Source organism: Dermacentor albipictus, chromosome 9, assembly GCF_038994185.2.
Source record: "Dermacentor albipictus isolate Rhodes 1998 colony chromosome 9, USDA_Dalb.pri_finalv2, whole genome shotgun sequence".
Taxonomy (NCBI): Eukaryota; Metazoa; Arthropoda; class Arachnida; order Ixodida; family Ixodidae; genus Dermacentor; species Dermacentor albipictus.
The window spans coordinates 518,659-532,279 of record NC_091829.1 but is presented as its reverse complement, the minus strand read 5'-3'; the positions used below and the strand labels follow the sequence as shown (position 1 = coordinate 532,279).

The window sequence follows — 13,621 nt, the reverse complement described above, 5'->3', positions numbered from 1 at the left end:
ACCATGAACATGATTCAAACAGTTTACAACAATGATGCTTTCTTCATCAAATGTTTTCGTATGGCATCATCATTTTCTTGAAGGTCGGGAGGCGGTCACAGACAAGCACAGACGTGGCTATGTGGTGACTGTTCAGACCGACAAAAATGTTGAAAAGGTGCAGGAAAAGCTGGCTGAAAATCGCTTTCAGTTCTTCAGGATGGTTGTGGAGGACCTGAACATTGGCAATGATACTACAAATATTCAGAAGATTGTAAAACAAGATCTACAGAAGAGGAAGATTTGTTCCAGATTTGTGCCTCACAGTGTGACAGCAGAGCAAAAATACCGGCTGTCTTCGTGTCAGGAGGGGGTCCAAATGGCTGAAAATGACCAAGAATGGTCTAAGAAAATTGTAACTGGTGATGAATCACTCTTCCACACATATAATCCTGCCACAAAGAGAATTCTCCACTACCAAAAAATATGGATCCGCATCCAGAAGTCACGTCTGAAGACAATGCTAGTGGTGTTTTTCGACTGACAAGGTGTTGTGCATAAAGAGTTCATTCCAGAAGGACAAACTGTGAATGCTACGATGTACAGAGACATTTTAGCATGCATTCTGTAGAGAATGCAACAGATTCGTCCAGGAATTGTTCATTCAGGTGACTGGCTCTTGTTGCACAACTATGTACCATGCCACAAAGCCATTGAAGTAGAGACATTGTTGGCAAAAAAAACAGGTGACATGTTTCAACCATCTGCCCTACTCTCCTGACCGGGTGCCAGCAGACTTTTCTTTTTTTCTGAAGGTTCAAATGACATGGAAAGGAAAACATTTTGACTCAATTTCGGATATTCAATGGGCAACACTTCCAGAGAAGAGGACTTCCACAAAGGAATCCAGAAACTATGCAGCCTTGCAATTGCTTGTATGTAACAAGGAAAGTCATATATTGAAAATTAGCAGCCAATCAAGGCAACTGTCTTCTGCATTATTTTCTGGTAATACCAGGCTTGAAATTTAGTAGATAGACTGTGTATGTACAAATTTACATGATAGTCATTTACAAGAACAACTCCATGATTTTCTGAGCCCACTACGTGCTAACACCTTTGCATGTCCGAGCATCCTCTTCCACACTCCAGCTCCCATATTTAACCAGTTCATTTCCCCCTTTCACTCGTTGAGGGAATTCAATGTCCTTCTTCTCTGCCAATTGTAACTGTCACACAGTCTGCATAATCACACCCTTGGTGTCGCACCACCTCACTGGACTCCGCCTCTGGTGGCCTGCCCTAGATGCAATGAAAATGCAATGTCATGTGAAACCGGCTTTGACACTGTTCCCACAAAGTCGTCAGCGTAGGCTCTCTACATGTTGCACATGACCGATGACCCACTAGAGTTCGGGGTCTCAGAACTCGTCTCGTTCGTCAGCTCTGGTTCCTCAAACAGATGAAGATGAGACACATAATTAGCTTCAGGTGACGCTGGTTTCGTCGCCAGCTCTTTGGTGTCAAAAGACAATGAAGCCTGTATGGCATTGCATAGCTGCAAGTTTGCCAATGAAGCATCCTTTGTCCATATGTGCTGCCATACACAACAATGCGCTATCTATTCAAGCATAGATAATCAGCTACCAATTTTGTTTCTTTATAGTGAAGAAGGCTTCCATATGGAAGTCAAAACTGCATATTGTCAGCGTTCATTTTTACCTTTGGCGACACACATGCCATTATGATTAATCACAAACACATGAGCTAATAATTATCAAACCTTTTACTTCGTGTAGCTCCTAGAAGCTTTAAATCTACAAATTGACCACTTGGTGATTCTTTATTCTGCACCCAAAGCACAATACACAAGCATTCTTGCTTTAATTTGGATCTCTCCACTCTGGAGTCCCTCAAAACCTACTGAGCAGTTTTGGGACATCAAGCCCCGCAATTAAATTTAATTAAAGATCTGGAAATATTGAGGAAAGCTGATCCTTTTTGGCACTCTCACTTGGGTCATTGTCACAAACACTTCCATAAGTATGCACTTAATGTATAGTGCTGCCACGTGTTCCTTGATATAGAGCTACTGTGGTTATGAGATGAACAAGAAGAAAGAGAACTGAGGGGCCCAATTTTTATTAATCATATAATAAGCCAACAGACAAAGATACCGAGGACAACATAGGGGAAATTACTTGTACTTACTGATTGAAATAAAGAAATTATATAGTAATGGAAATGAAAATGGATGAAAAAACAACTGACCGCAGGTGGTGTTTCGTTCTCGTGTGCAACGAACAGACTTGACAGCTGGGTTGTCAAGAAGCAAAGTCACCCACGCCTTTATTTTGCATCGTTATTTATAGTCGAAGGTGGAAAGGGTTAGTAACAGTGAGGGGCAGGTATATGCACGTGGCAATCGTGCATGTAGATAGCACATGCGCTTTCATCAGATACGATACATCCTCTTTCCAAACAGTAATTACATGACGAAATTAATACCGCTGGCCTGTCTGCTGGAACTGCTGGTCATAACCCAGACGCTCTGGCTGCCGTGTCTGTTGTTGGCTGCGTCGCAGTGGTTGAGGAGACGGCTGTTGAGCTACCACGGGCGAGGCTGCAGTAGTAGTTGACGCTACACTTTGAAATGGGGTCTGGTTTTCGGTCATATCTTCGTCGTCGAATGAGCCAACCTCTTATGATTCCTTCGTCGCCAGAAGATGCCGACGGTTGCGTCTCAGCAGAGTATTGTTCTCTGTGCGCACATAGAAGGATCATGGGCCAGCCGATTCGACCACCTTGGCTTTCCTGGCCCATGATGTTCCATTCAAGCGTACCGCGTCATTGTTGCTGAGGCCTGGTAAGGTGTGCCTATGACAACTTCTCTGCCAGTGTTTCTTGACGAGAGTCGCCGACATTGGATTGAAGTCTGGCAATAGTGTGCACAGCCGCCTTCCTTGCAGCAGTTCCCCTGGAGACTGGCCATCTTCAACAGGACTCGCCCTGTAATTTAACAATCCCAGCCAAAAACACTCTCCTGCAGCTTTTTTCTTTAGAATACGTTTCGGCCAATAGACCATTTGCCTTGCTCTAGCTTTGCACTTTACCTGGCCCAGATGGCCTGAGTGGATCTGTTTGAATATGTCGCCGCGTATGCTTGTCGGTATGAGTACTTTCGTCCCTTTCAATAATATGCCGTTTACTACGGACAGCTCGGTGGACACTGGTTTCAGGGGGCCGTCATCAGGTTCTCCCTTCGCAACCTTTCTTAACACAGTGCCAAGATGTGGATCAAGAGCCGTTTCCTGTGTAAGTTTTCTAGCTGTAATTTCACTTACGAGTGCTGATACAACCGTGACGGCATGGATCTCAATGTCACTCGTGTCTGAAGCTGCCTTGAGTCCTGGAACAGGTGATCGGGACAGCATATCAGCAAGGGCCATTTGTTTGCCAGGAATAAATGTTAGCGTGTAGTCATATTTCATCAATCTCAAGAAAAATTGTTGCACTCTGGGTGGCATATCACTTATGCCTTTCTTTGATATGTTTATCTGTGGACTGTGGTCACTCTCGAGGATGAGGGGGCAGCCATAAACACATTGATTGAACTTTTCGCAACCGAAAGCTAAAGCCAACGTCTCTTTTTCAATCTGCGAATATCTTTGCTCCGATTCTGTAAAAGCTCTTGACGCGTAGGCGACCGGCTGCCAGCAGTCCCCATGACGTTGCAGGAGCGCCGCACCAACACCACTCTGAGAGGCATCTGCAGTTACTTTTGTCTCCAGACTTGGATCAAATATAGCAAGCAATGGTGCATTACTTAAATCCCAACATATAGTCTGCCATTCTTTTTCATGGGTTGGTGTCCAATCAAAGACGACGCCTTGTTTGACGAGGGTTCATAAAGTAGACGTACGCTGCGAGAGTGACAGTAGGTATTTGCTGACGTAGTTGACGACTCCCAGTAGTCTTCATACCGCGAATTTGTCCTGAGGTTTTGGCATTTTTAAAAGACCGTCAACGAGATCTGGATTTGGCCTAATGCCCTTGTCGCTAACAATGTCACCCAGGAACAGTACTTCTTGCAGGCCAAAGCGACACTTGGATGCATTGAAGGCAAGGCCTGCTTTTTCAGCTGCTTCTAATGCTCTGCGCAGCCTCTCATCGTGTTCGGCCCTGGTCCCTCCCTACATTAACACATCGTCTACGTACACGCGTACACCGGGCAGGCCATCAAAAACCTCGTTAAGGGTTTTTTGAAACACTTCACTAGCCGAAGCTATACTGAAGGGTAGTCGAAGAAAGCGATAGTGGCAGAAGGGCGTCGCAAATGTGCATGTCTTCGATGACTGTTAGTCTAATGCGATTTGATAAAATCCCGCATTAGCGTCGAGACGCGAAAAAAACTTTGCGCCTGCTAAGCCTGCCATGGTCTCAAAGTTGCAGTGCTGCTCTTGTTTTTCAACTCGCGTAGAAACTGCTCAAAAGGCTCCGCCTCACCTATCCCAGGTACCATTTGCTTGAGCTGATAGCCTTGCATCCTACTTCTCACACCATGTTTCGTTCTCGTGTGCAACAAACAGACTGGACAGCTGGGTTGTCAAGAAGCAAAATCACCCACGCCTTCATTCTGCATCATTATTTATAGTCAAAGGTGGAAAGGGTTAGTAACAGTGAGGGGCACGTATATGCATGTGGCAATCGTGCATGTAGATAGCACATGCGCTTTCATCAGATACGATACAGGTGGGATACAAAAACACGTCTTTACATAACGCGTGCGATGCTCATACCAGTTGAGCTACTGCGGTGCCATTTCCCCATCTACTTTCTGGTGTATTTATGTTTTGCTGCTGGAACTAACCCTGGGAGTGTTGGGCAGCACCACCACTCAATTGTTTTTTCATCCACTTTCATTTCTATTAATGTACTGTTTCTTTATTTTATTTAGTAAGTACAAGTAATTTCCCCTATGTTGTCCTTGGTATCTTTGTTGGCTTCTTAATATGTGGTTATGGGAAAAGTTCAAGGTAGCTCTGTCTATGTTCTATTCATTCCTTGTCCTCGTGTGCTTATTTTGGGCTGATAGCTGTCATGTATTCACAATCCCAACTAACCCAGATCAACATCTTATTATGGGAATGAAAATTATCCACAAGGACTGTGGAATATTATGAGTACCTTTGTAGTTAGTTGCCAGCTCTTGCCATGCTGCCGGTACTCTCTTGCTGCATGTAACCATCCCACTTGATTGTTGTCATCTGCAGTGGAAGGTGCGACAAGTTCAGGCTAGTACTCATTATGTTTCTGCTGCAGGTGTGGCAACGTCAACTTTGCACGCAGGACCAGCTGCAATCGTTGTGGTAAAGGTGGGTGGCCTGAAGTACACTCATAGTGAATGCACATCTGCTAGCTATGTGTGCACTTGACACTGCAGAGTCTGTGTCTTTGGTATTGCTTCAAAGGTGATGGCGTGCTCCTGAGCACGTCATAGGTTTTATTTTAATGTGAAGCATTCTTTGCTTCATTCCAGGCACTTTGCGGTAGATGGGTGCTTCCTGTCTCTCCACACTTCAGACTTCTGTAATAAACAATATGCATGACCGACAGTGGAATTGAACCTTGGCCTCCGAGAACAGCAGACCAATTTTCTAACTACAGGCCACGATCACACGCATACTCCTCCTGTGCAAAAGCCGACTTGCTCTTTGAGATGTTAGACGCTTGCGTCACATGCCAGTTCCTCGTGTTTTTTCGTGACGGCTCATGCTTTGAGATGCTGTGTTATACTGCACCATTTCCGGGATCGGCTGACATGTGTTACCACAAGAGGTTGTTCATTGTGTGACCCTTGATTCTTTTTTTGACTAAGCTGTCTGATCATATCTTTGTTACTGCATGACGAACTGTGGTTTTTACATTGTGTTCTATTATCGCCAAGAAGTGCATTGTCTATATTGCTGTATGTGTGTATGAATAAGCTTGTTTTTAAACCAAAGCCCAGACCTCTTGTAAACGATTATCGTTGAACCGTGTGTGAATGATGTATTTTTCCCTTTTATGAATGCACCCTTTCCTACCAAAGTCTTCGTTAAGGCTAGCAGTATGTCCCAAATAAGTAAACAAACATTCCCCAGTAATTTCTTTTTCACAGCAGCTATCACTATGTAGAAACTGTGCAGCGCTGTGCTGCCTTCATGATCAGCCCAAGTAAACCAAGTTTTCTTAATGTTTCATCGTTGTAGTGAGAATGTCCTCATCTTTTTAACATACACCATAAGGCATAGCCATAGTATGTATGATCGTATAACGTGTAGTAGCTGATGACGTCACAATCCATGTTTCTGTCACTTAAACTCATCTAGTACTTATGTAGAACCCAACAAGTGATGTGTCCTAAGCTCACGTCAAATGGCCGAAGTACAAAATCATGCCATTGGCGTCACACAATCGTCACCATCGCCTTGCTGCCGTCGTCACGCACATGCTTGAGTCGGACAAATAGCTGTTCATCTTACACAAACACATTGGCCCACCCAGGAGTTTTGACACAGTGGTTCTGCGGAAACCTGCAAGGTAGAGAGAAGTAATGAACAAAGGGAAAATCAGACATCCACCCGTTCGTAGCAATTGCTACAAAGGAAACCCATTGTAGCATTGCTACGTATTGCTACTAAGGAAACCCATTCCTTTGTAGCAATTGTTACGAACGGGTGGATGTCTGATTTTCCCTTTATTCATTACTTCTCTCTATCTTGCAGGTTTCCGCAGAACCACTACGTCAAAACTCTTGCGTTTGCTTCGTGTTGTCGACAAATTCGACTTCGCCCTGCCTTCTGCTAGCCGCCTGATTAGCTCAGATGGTAGAGCGGCTGCCCCGGAAAGGCGGTGGTCCTGGGTTCGAGTCCCGGACCAGGACAAATTTTCTTCAACTATGAGGCTTTTCTTTCGGGGAACCTTTATGGGTTTCCTTTGTAGCAATTGCTACGAACGGGTGGATGTCTGATTTTCCCTTTATTCATTGGCCCACCCAGTAACGCTTGGTGTAATTCTGAATGATTCTGGGTAACCATCTGCCAGCGAAATGCTTTGCATAGCACTGATTCCTGCAGTGCATGGTGTCTGGTTAACTTTTTATTCAGTCACAGTTGCATTCTAGTGGATATGTAAAAGTGCTCATTTACATGGATTTAGGCGTGTTTAAAATGCACTAATAACACAGTGAAAATTATACTAGTGCCCTCAACTAATGTGTCGCTTATAGCTTTGGTACTTAGCCAGTCCAATTTGAGGAGTGTAGTGGAATACCGAGTAACTTGTCATATTGTACACACTTGCCTAGTAGGTGCTGTAAGGAAGCATTGAAAGAATTATGTTAAGATGCGCAGATATCCAGGGAAAACACGGGGAAGGCGGGAGATGGAAATTCATGACAATAAGCAGAAATGGCATATAAGGATATCAAGAGAACAAGCTATAAGTACGGTGCACCATTTGCTTCAATATCACGCTTGCATGGCCACTTGCTGATATTGTTAGGTTTAGGTGCTTGTGCAAGCAAAGGCCCTAGGCCGTCATAGTAATATCTTGTGTGGCTGAGGAACAAGTAGCAATGCCAAGTTGTCGGAGGAGGGAATGCTGGCTGTACAGGTCAAGCATTTAAAGAAGCCCTGAAGCACTTTCAATCATCATAAAATGGTCTCACTATTACTAGTGCTCTGGGAGCTACACAGCAGAGAAGCCAAGAGGGCAAAGCCTCGGCCAAAAGAGTGTCACGGCGACAAAAATGCGAGCTGTGGAACCTGGTGGTGGCTACGGCAGGCTGCGCTGTGCAGCATGTCGCTGTCATCTCGGAGACCAAGCGCAGCAGACACAGCTACACACAGTACAAAGATGAAATGAGAATAATGTCTTTGAGATCACAGACCCATGTATTTTTAATTTATTTGACTAAAATTTAGCAATTAAGTATTACTGAGAATGTTCTTGGGATTACAAAATCAGCCACTGGCGTTTTTTCGCCAACTGCTTATGATGATTACATTACAGATGTGAGAGCAAGCAACCATTCACTGCTTTTGACGTCAGATTGTTAATTTATTGCTGCATGCAGTGCAATAATATTTGGCTCACATGTTCCCAGAAGCCTCGCTAACAGAATTTTTTTTGCTATTTTAAAGCAAAAAGCATAACTTCTTAGGGAAGTTATGCTTCCCTAAGAAGACTTCGCACCTTCTATAGCCACTGCCGCAAAGCCTGCGAGTAGCCTCCGAAATGCAGGATGCGCTGGTGCATGCGAACGCTCAGAAACATGTCATACGGCAACTGAACTCCTCTCTCCTGCTTCATTCTGGACTTGGCCGGCCCCTTTCGAAATAAAAAAAAAATGGCTGTGGCTTAGGTAAGGTTAAGCCCAGGATGCGAAGCATACTAGCCTTTATTTTAGTTGTTGAACACTGTTTAGCCTGGTAACTGCTGTTGCTTGGCTATATTTGGTTCGGCTAGACGAAGAAACAACTCATGCGTTACTCTGCTTCGCCTTCAAGAGTGGAACGCGACAGCGTTCCCGTCGACCCGCCAAGGGGTGTAAGAGAATGGGCTACGGCGCAGCAACTGCGCGCCCCGCATTGGACGCGGTGAGCGTCGAGCAACGCAGCGTTCGGCGCGGCAACGAAATGTGCGCCTGAGCAAGCGACGCACGCCTGAGCGTTAGAAACAGCTCGTTTCTAAGGCAACACCGCATTCACTAGAGGCGCTTTTGTACTGCTTTGAAGCATCATACTCGTGGCTCAGTGGTAGCGTCTCCGTCTCACACTCCGGAGACCCTGACTCGATTCCCACCCAGCCCATCTTGCAAGAGTTGAGCAAAAGGCACTTCTCCTCTGTCGTGACGTCACGGTGTCACGTGGTATTCAAGGTGACACCGCCACGCCTGAGGAGCGGAGTTGAGCTCTCGTAATATGCTTCGCATAAAAATGCATGCAATTTTCCAGGTGCTATAGAAAGTGTTTGACATACGCAATAATTCGATATATCGAGGTTTGACTGTATATATAGCAGTGATGTTACCGCTGCGCCAATTGTGCCGAACTACACCGAGAGGCAAGCTCTGCTACATCCTGCTACAGTTCAGCAAAATGTGAGAAATCTATGCCCACTCTGCTCTGAAAGACTTGCTCTTGCTTTAAAGAAAAGTGGAACTATGCCCTCAAGTGCCCTTTTACTGCACCAGCTAACGTGGCTTCGCCTGGACCAGTGGCTTCATTAGCTCTGCGATTGGCCAAGTCAAGGGATCGTATTGATCTTTCTTCCATGGGTTGCTGTCTATATTCAATACCTTACAAGCCGACGTGTGCGGATTGCTTAGGCAACTGGACAATCTCAATTTTCTAAAGGCAGCAAGCAGTCGCGTTGACGCCAAGCCAGACCCTGCGCTCCTGTATGACCAGTGTAAAACGGCGACCAAAGTTTCGGACGCTGTATGGTGTCTCGCTCGATTTTTCGAACAAAACCTGCCCATTGGGACAGGCATGGCAGCCGTGAACAACTTTTCCACTATTCAATTTGTCGCCTATCCCCCACTTTTCCTGGCGTAGTGATTTCGTGGCCTAAAAATGACTTTTGGCTGCTACCAAGAACTTGGTCGACTTGGCATCAAACAGCAAATTTTGCCATTGGATACTCAAGAAGCACCACCAATTAAACCTTGCTGTATTGTATATGGCCCTGACAAAATCTGCTCACAGCTGACATGGTGGCGGGCAGGCCATTGTGGCGAAATGGCCTCTAATATGTGTTCGGACCAGTAAACTGCTTCTTTGATTGGGCATGAGATCTCTGGCTTGACTAGTGGCCAGAAGCCGAGATTCGGTCCGCAGGTGACATGCCAGCATCTATGGCGAGTGCTTTTGTAAGTTTGCTTTTGTGCTTACTGGGCGGGAGGGCGGAAGCTTGCATGTAAGCAGAAAGCTCCAAGCTGAATTCGCTGATCACAGCCTAATCCGACAGCATTACATGTGCACAGTCAAGGGTCACACGCATATATCTGCACTTTCTGACGGTGCATGACGCACATCGAGCTGCATGACAAGCGAAAGCGAACTGCTCCAGCAGTGTCGACCATCGTAGTATTTCATGTAGTTGGTTGTCAGTGATTCACAGCACAGGGAGAAACAAGTAACGATATCATACCGCTGGTGGTGCCTTTGCTCAAAAGAGTGCTCCATCTTAAAGAATACATTTATAGGAATAAGATAGAGCTGAAGATTATCAAAACTCTTCTGAATTCTGTAGTAGCATGTCCAAGTGCTTCCATGCTTTTTTAAGCACATCACCGCTTCATTGCAGTCCAGAGTAAAGATTGCAAAAAAAAAAAGGCAGGGGAGGGGTCATTTTATGCGAAGCATATTACGAGAGCTCAACCCAGCTCCTCAGGCGCGGCGGTGTCGCCTTCAATACCACGTGACACCGTGACGTCACGACAGAGGAGAAACGGGGCTCCAACTCGCGCCGTCGCTCGCGGCGTCGCCTTCAAGGCTGACTACGTGACACCGTGACGTCACAACAGAGGAGAAACGGGGCTCCAACTCGCGCCGTCGCTCGCGGCGTCGCGGCGGTATATAAGCAGCTGCGCTTGCCTCTGCTAGACACTCACGAGGTGAGATGCCTCCTGGAGGCAGAGCTGCTCGTTGGAATGAGAAGCGAAGGTTGCGGCGTGCTACAGAGAATGTTTCTATGTGGCTTTGCTACGGCGCAGCGACTACGCGCCCCGCATCGGACGCGGTGAGCGTCGAGCAACGCAGCGTTCGGCGCGACAATGAAATGTGTGCCTGAGCAAGCGCCGCACGCCTGAGCCGACGCCGACGACACCAGCTTTTCTGCGACACGAGCTCCTTAACGCTGTCGCGTTAAAATAAAGGCTAGTATGCTTCGCATCCTGGGCTTAACCTTAGCTAAGCCACAGCCAGTTTTTTAGTGCTTGAATTTATGAACCAGTGACCACTTACTGCTTTCACATGCATTGCCAATGTAAAAGCCCCATATATGTTGCAATCACTTTCATTAAAGGGAAGCTGAAGAGTCTGTCGAATTCAATAAGGCACTCATATACAGATGCGGGAACCTTATAAACAATGCGCGTAAAATTTTGGACGGCATTTTTCACTTAGGAACGACGTAATCACTGGTTAAAATTGCGCTGTCGCTCCGCCCCCCGTCGAGCGCCGCGCACTGCTGCTGACGATGCGAGCGGAGACCAGATACCGCGGCGTAGTGACGTCAGCACTGCTGTTCCGCTCCTTCGCAGTCTCCGCAACCGTATCTGACCGCGCTTGTTTTTGCATGCGTGCCGTCATAATCTGCCTCGCTCGAGCCTGCATTCCTTTGATTGTGTGTATGTAGAGTGGTAGTTGACGTGCGCAGCATCAATTGAAGTGATGGGCTGATCATGTCGGCATTCTGTGCAGCCTACGGTTGCACGAGCACCAGCGGCAGCGGCAATGTTCCATTACTTCCCGCAAGACAAGAAGCTTGCAGCTAAGTGGGAGGTTGCTGTGAATCGAAAGAATTTCAAGCGCTCAAGAACAACAGGGCTGTGCTCTAACCACTTCCGTAACGATTACTACCAGAGTTTATCAATAATGCATGAATGAGTGAGTGTACAACTTTCTGCTAGCAGGCTTTCTAAACGCAGCGCGGGGCAATGAGCGCACAAAGGTGGGACGGGTGTGGGTGGACGGATGGTAACTGGTCTTGGAAAACCTTATGAATACACAAACTCGTCCAAACCTGGATTTTGATTTATTGCTAGCTCCTTTGGTTAGCACGCTGAACGGAAAGTACATGTTCATCTCCCACCCTTGACGCAGGTTTCGTCGCAAACCGCCATTAATTTTCTATTCGCATGTGTGTTGTGAAACAGCCAACATGCAGCTACCATAATGCAGTGCAAGTGTAAAGTTTTCATGTGTTTGCAAGCCGGCACACGCCAGGACGCTGCGCTCCCCCTCGCGCACAGAGAGAAACCGGCTGTATAACGTAGCCGACGAAATTCGCCGCCTTTACGGCTCCGGTTACAAGTAGCAGGTGGATGGCGCTGATGAAGGCCACTACACGTGCTACAAGAGCCGGAAAGCTTTTCCCGCATGTAAACCGTCTGTGTAGATTGCCGACAGCTTTGGGACGGTGCACAAATGCTGACGATCGCATCCCTCCTTACGTTCCACAAGGAGGCATGCAGGAACATAACAGTACAGTTGTTTGCCTGAAAACGAACTCACTGGATCGCTGAATACAGCTTTCCAAAAGACATACTCACTAGAGAACCTTTCTGACACGAGGAGATGCTAACACTTTGCTTTCGTTCGCGTCAAAAGTACTCCTTGCTACCAGCATCTTTTGCTTCTTGGAGAGGCCGGCTACGTGTACATGTAGGGAGCAACGCCGAACTCCTCAGAGAAACGCAAGCTCTCGAAATTTACCATTACCGTTTCGCCAAACCAAAGCGCCAAACCATCTTGTACCGTGCTTCATGTGTGGCGGCAGCGGCCAGTCCAGACGGACACCAATGTTGACGTCATGAGGCACCCGACCAATCACAGGCGGAAACGAGGTGCGCGAGCTGCCCGAGTCTGCTGCTGCACTTTTCATTGAAATAAAACCTGTTTGCGCTTTCTTTCGCTCAATTTCGATGCGATATTCGAATTCGGAGGGTTGATTACCATTACGTACAGCTCTTCACTCATTTTTTCTGGAAAACTCTTCAGCATCCCTTTAACCTGCTCCGAAAGTCCATTTTACTCCTCCAATATGCATTTTTTGGCTGCTCCAAAAACTGCTCCGCAATGGTTTGGGCCAGCAGCATCACCAATATAGGTACGGTTCATCTAACGAGGAGAGAGGGTAAGGCAGGTCTACACGAATACACGGTTCTGTGCCTCCAGCTCTTAAAGTTCTGCGCGTCCCGACAGCCATTTTCTTAACATCATGGCAGCTTTTTACTGTTTTTCACCCTGCCATTCTCGCAGCTTTGGCTAGCCTTGGCCTCAGAGGAAAGCTATACAAGTGGATAGAAAACTATTTAACAGAGCTGAAAATATTTATGAGTACTCCAAATGGACCTACACAGTCTTACGCACTGGAGAAGGGCATACCCCAGGCTGCTGTGCTCAGCCTGCTCCTATTCAATCTCACGCTAATACACATAACAAGTAACCTGCCGCGAGGAGTACACATCGCAATCTATGCCGATGATATCTGCATCTGGGGCACATCAAGTTCACGCTATATCACCCAATAATGACTTCAAAAAGCTATCCATGTATTTGGCTCCCCGAGGACTTCACCTCTCACCAGAAAGAAGCACAGCCATGGCTTTCACAAAAAAGAAAATGACCAAATATCCTCTCTTACCCGGTGGATGACCGCTGCCACACGTACGATCTCAGCAATTCCTTGGAATTGTGTTAGACAGAAATCCCTCTTGGTCACCTCAGATAAAAAAACTGCGTATGAGAATTGCTGCAGCATCACAAGTTTTCAAATTCATGGCGGGAACCTGATAGGGCTGCTACTGCTGCTCAATGGTACTACTTGAGAAAGCCTATATTGAAGGCACATTGTGCTATTGCCTATTGGT

General features: G+C 46.5%; 1 protein-coding gene across 4 annotated transcripts in view; it reads left to right on the top strand.

Moving 5' to 3' along the window:
* The window catches only part of LOC135909208 (zinc finger Ran-binding domain-containing protein 2), a 119,625-nt gene that overhangs the window by 21,854 nt on the left and 84,150 nt on the right, over positions 1-13,621 (top strand). For 3 of the 4 annotated variants that reach the window (XM_065441069.2, XM_065441071.2, XM_065441070.2), the window contains exon 2: positions 5,302-5,354. The exons of the other annotated variant lie outside the window; for it this stretch is intronic. In XM_065441069.2, coding sequence (XP_065297141.1) covers positions 5,302-5,354 — 53 coding nt within the window. The remainder of the gene's footprint in view (positions 1-5,301; positions 5,355-13,621) is intronic. 4 annotated transcript variants of the gene reach the window in all.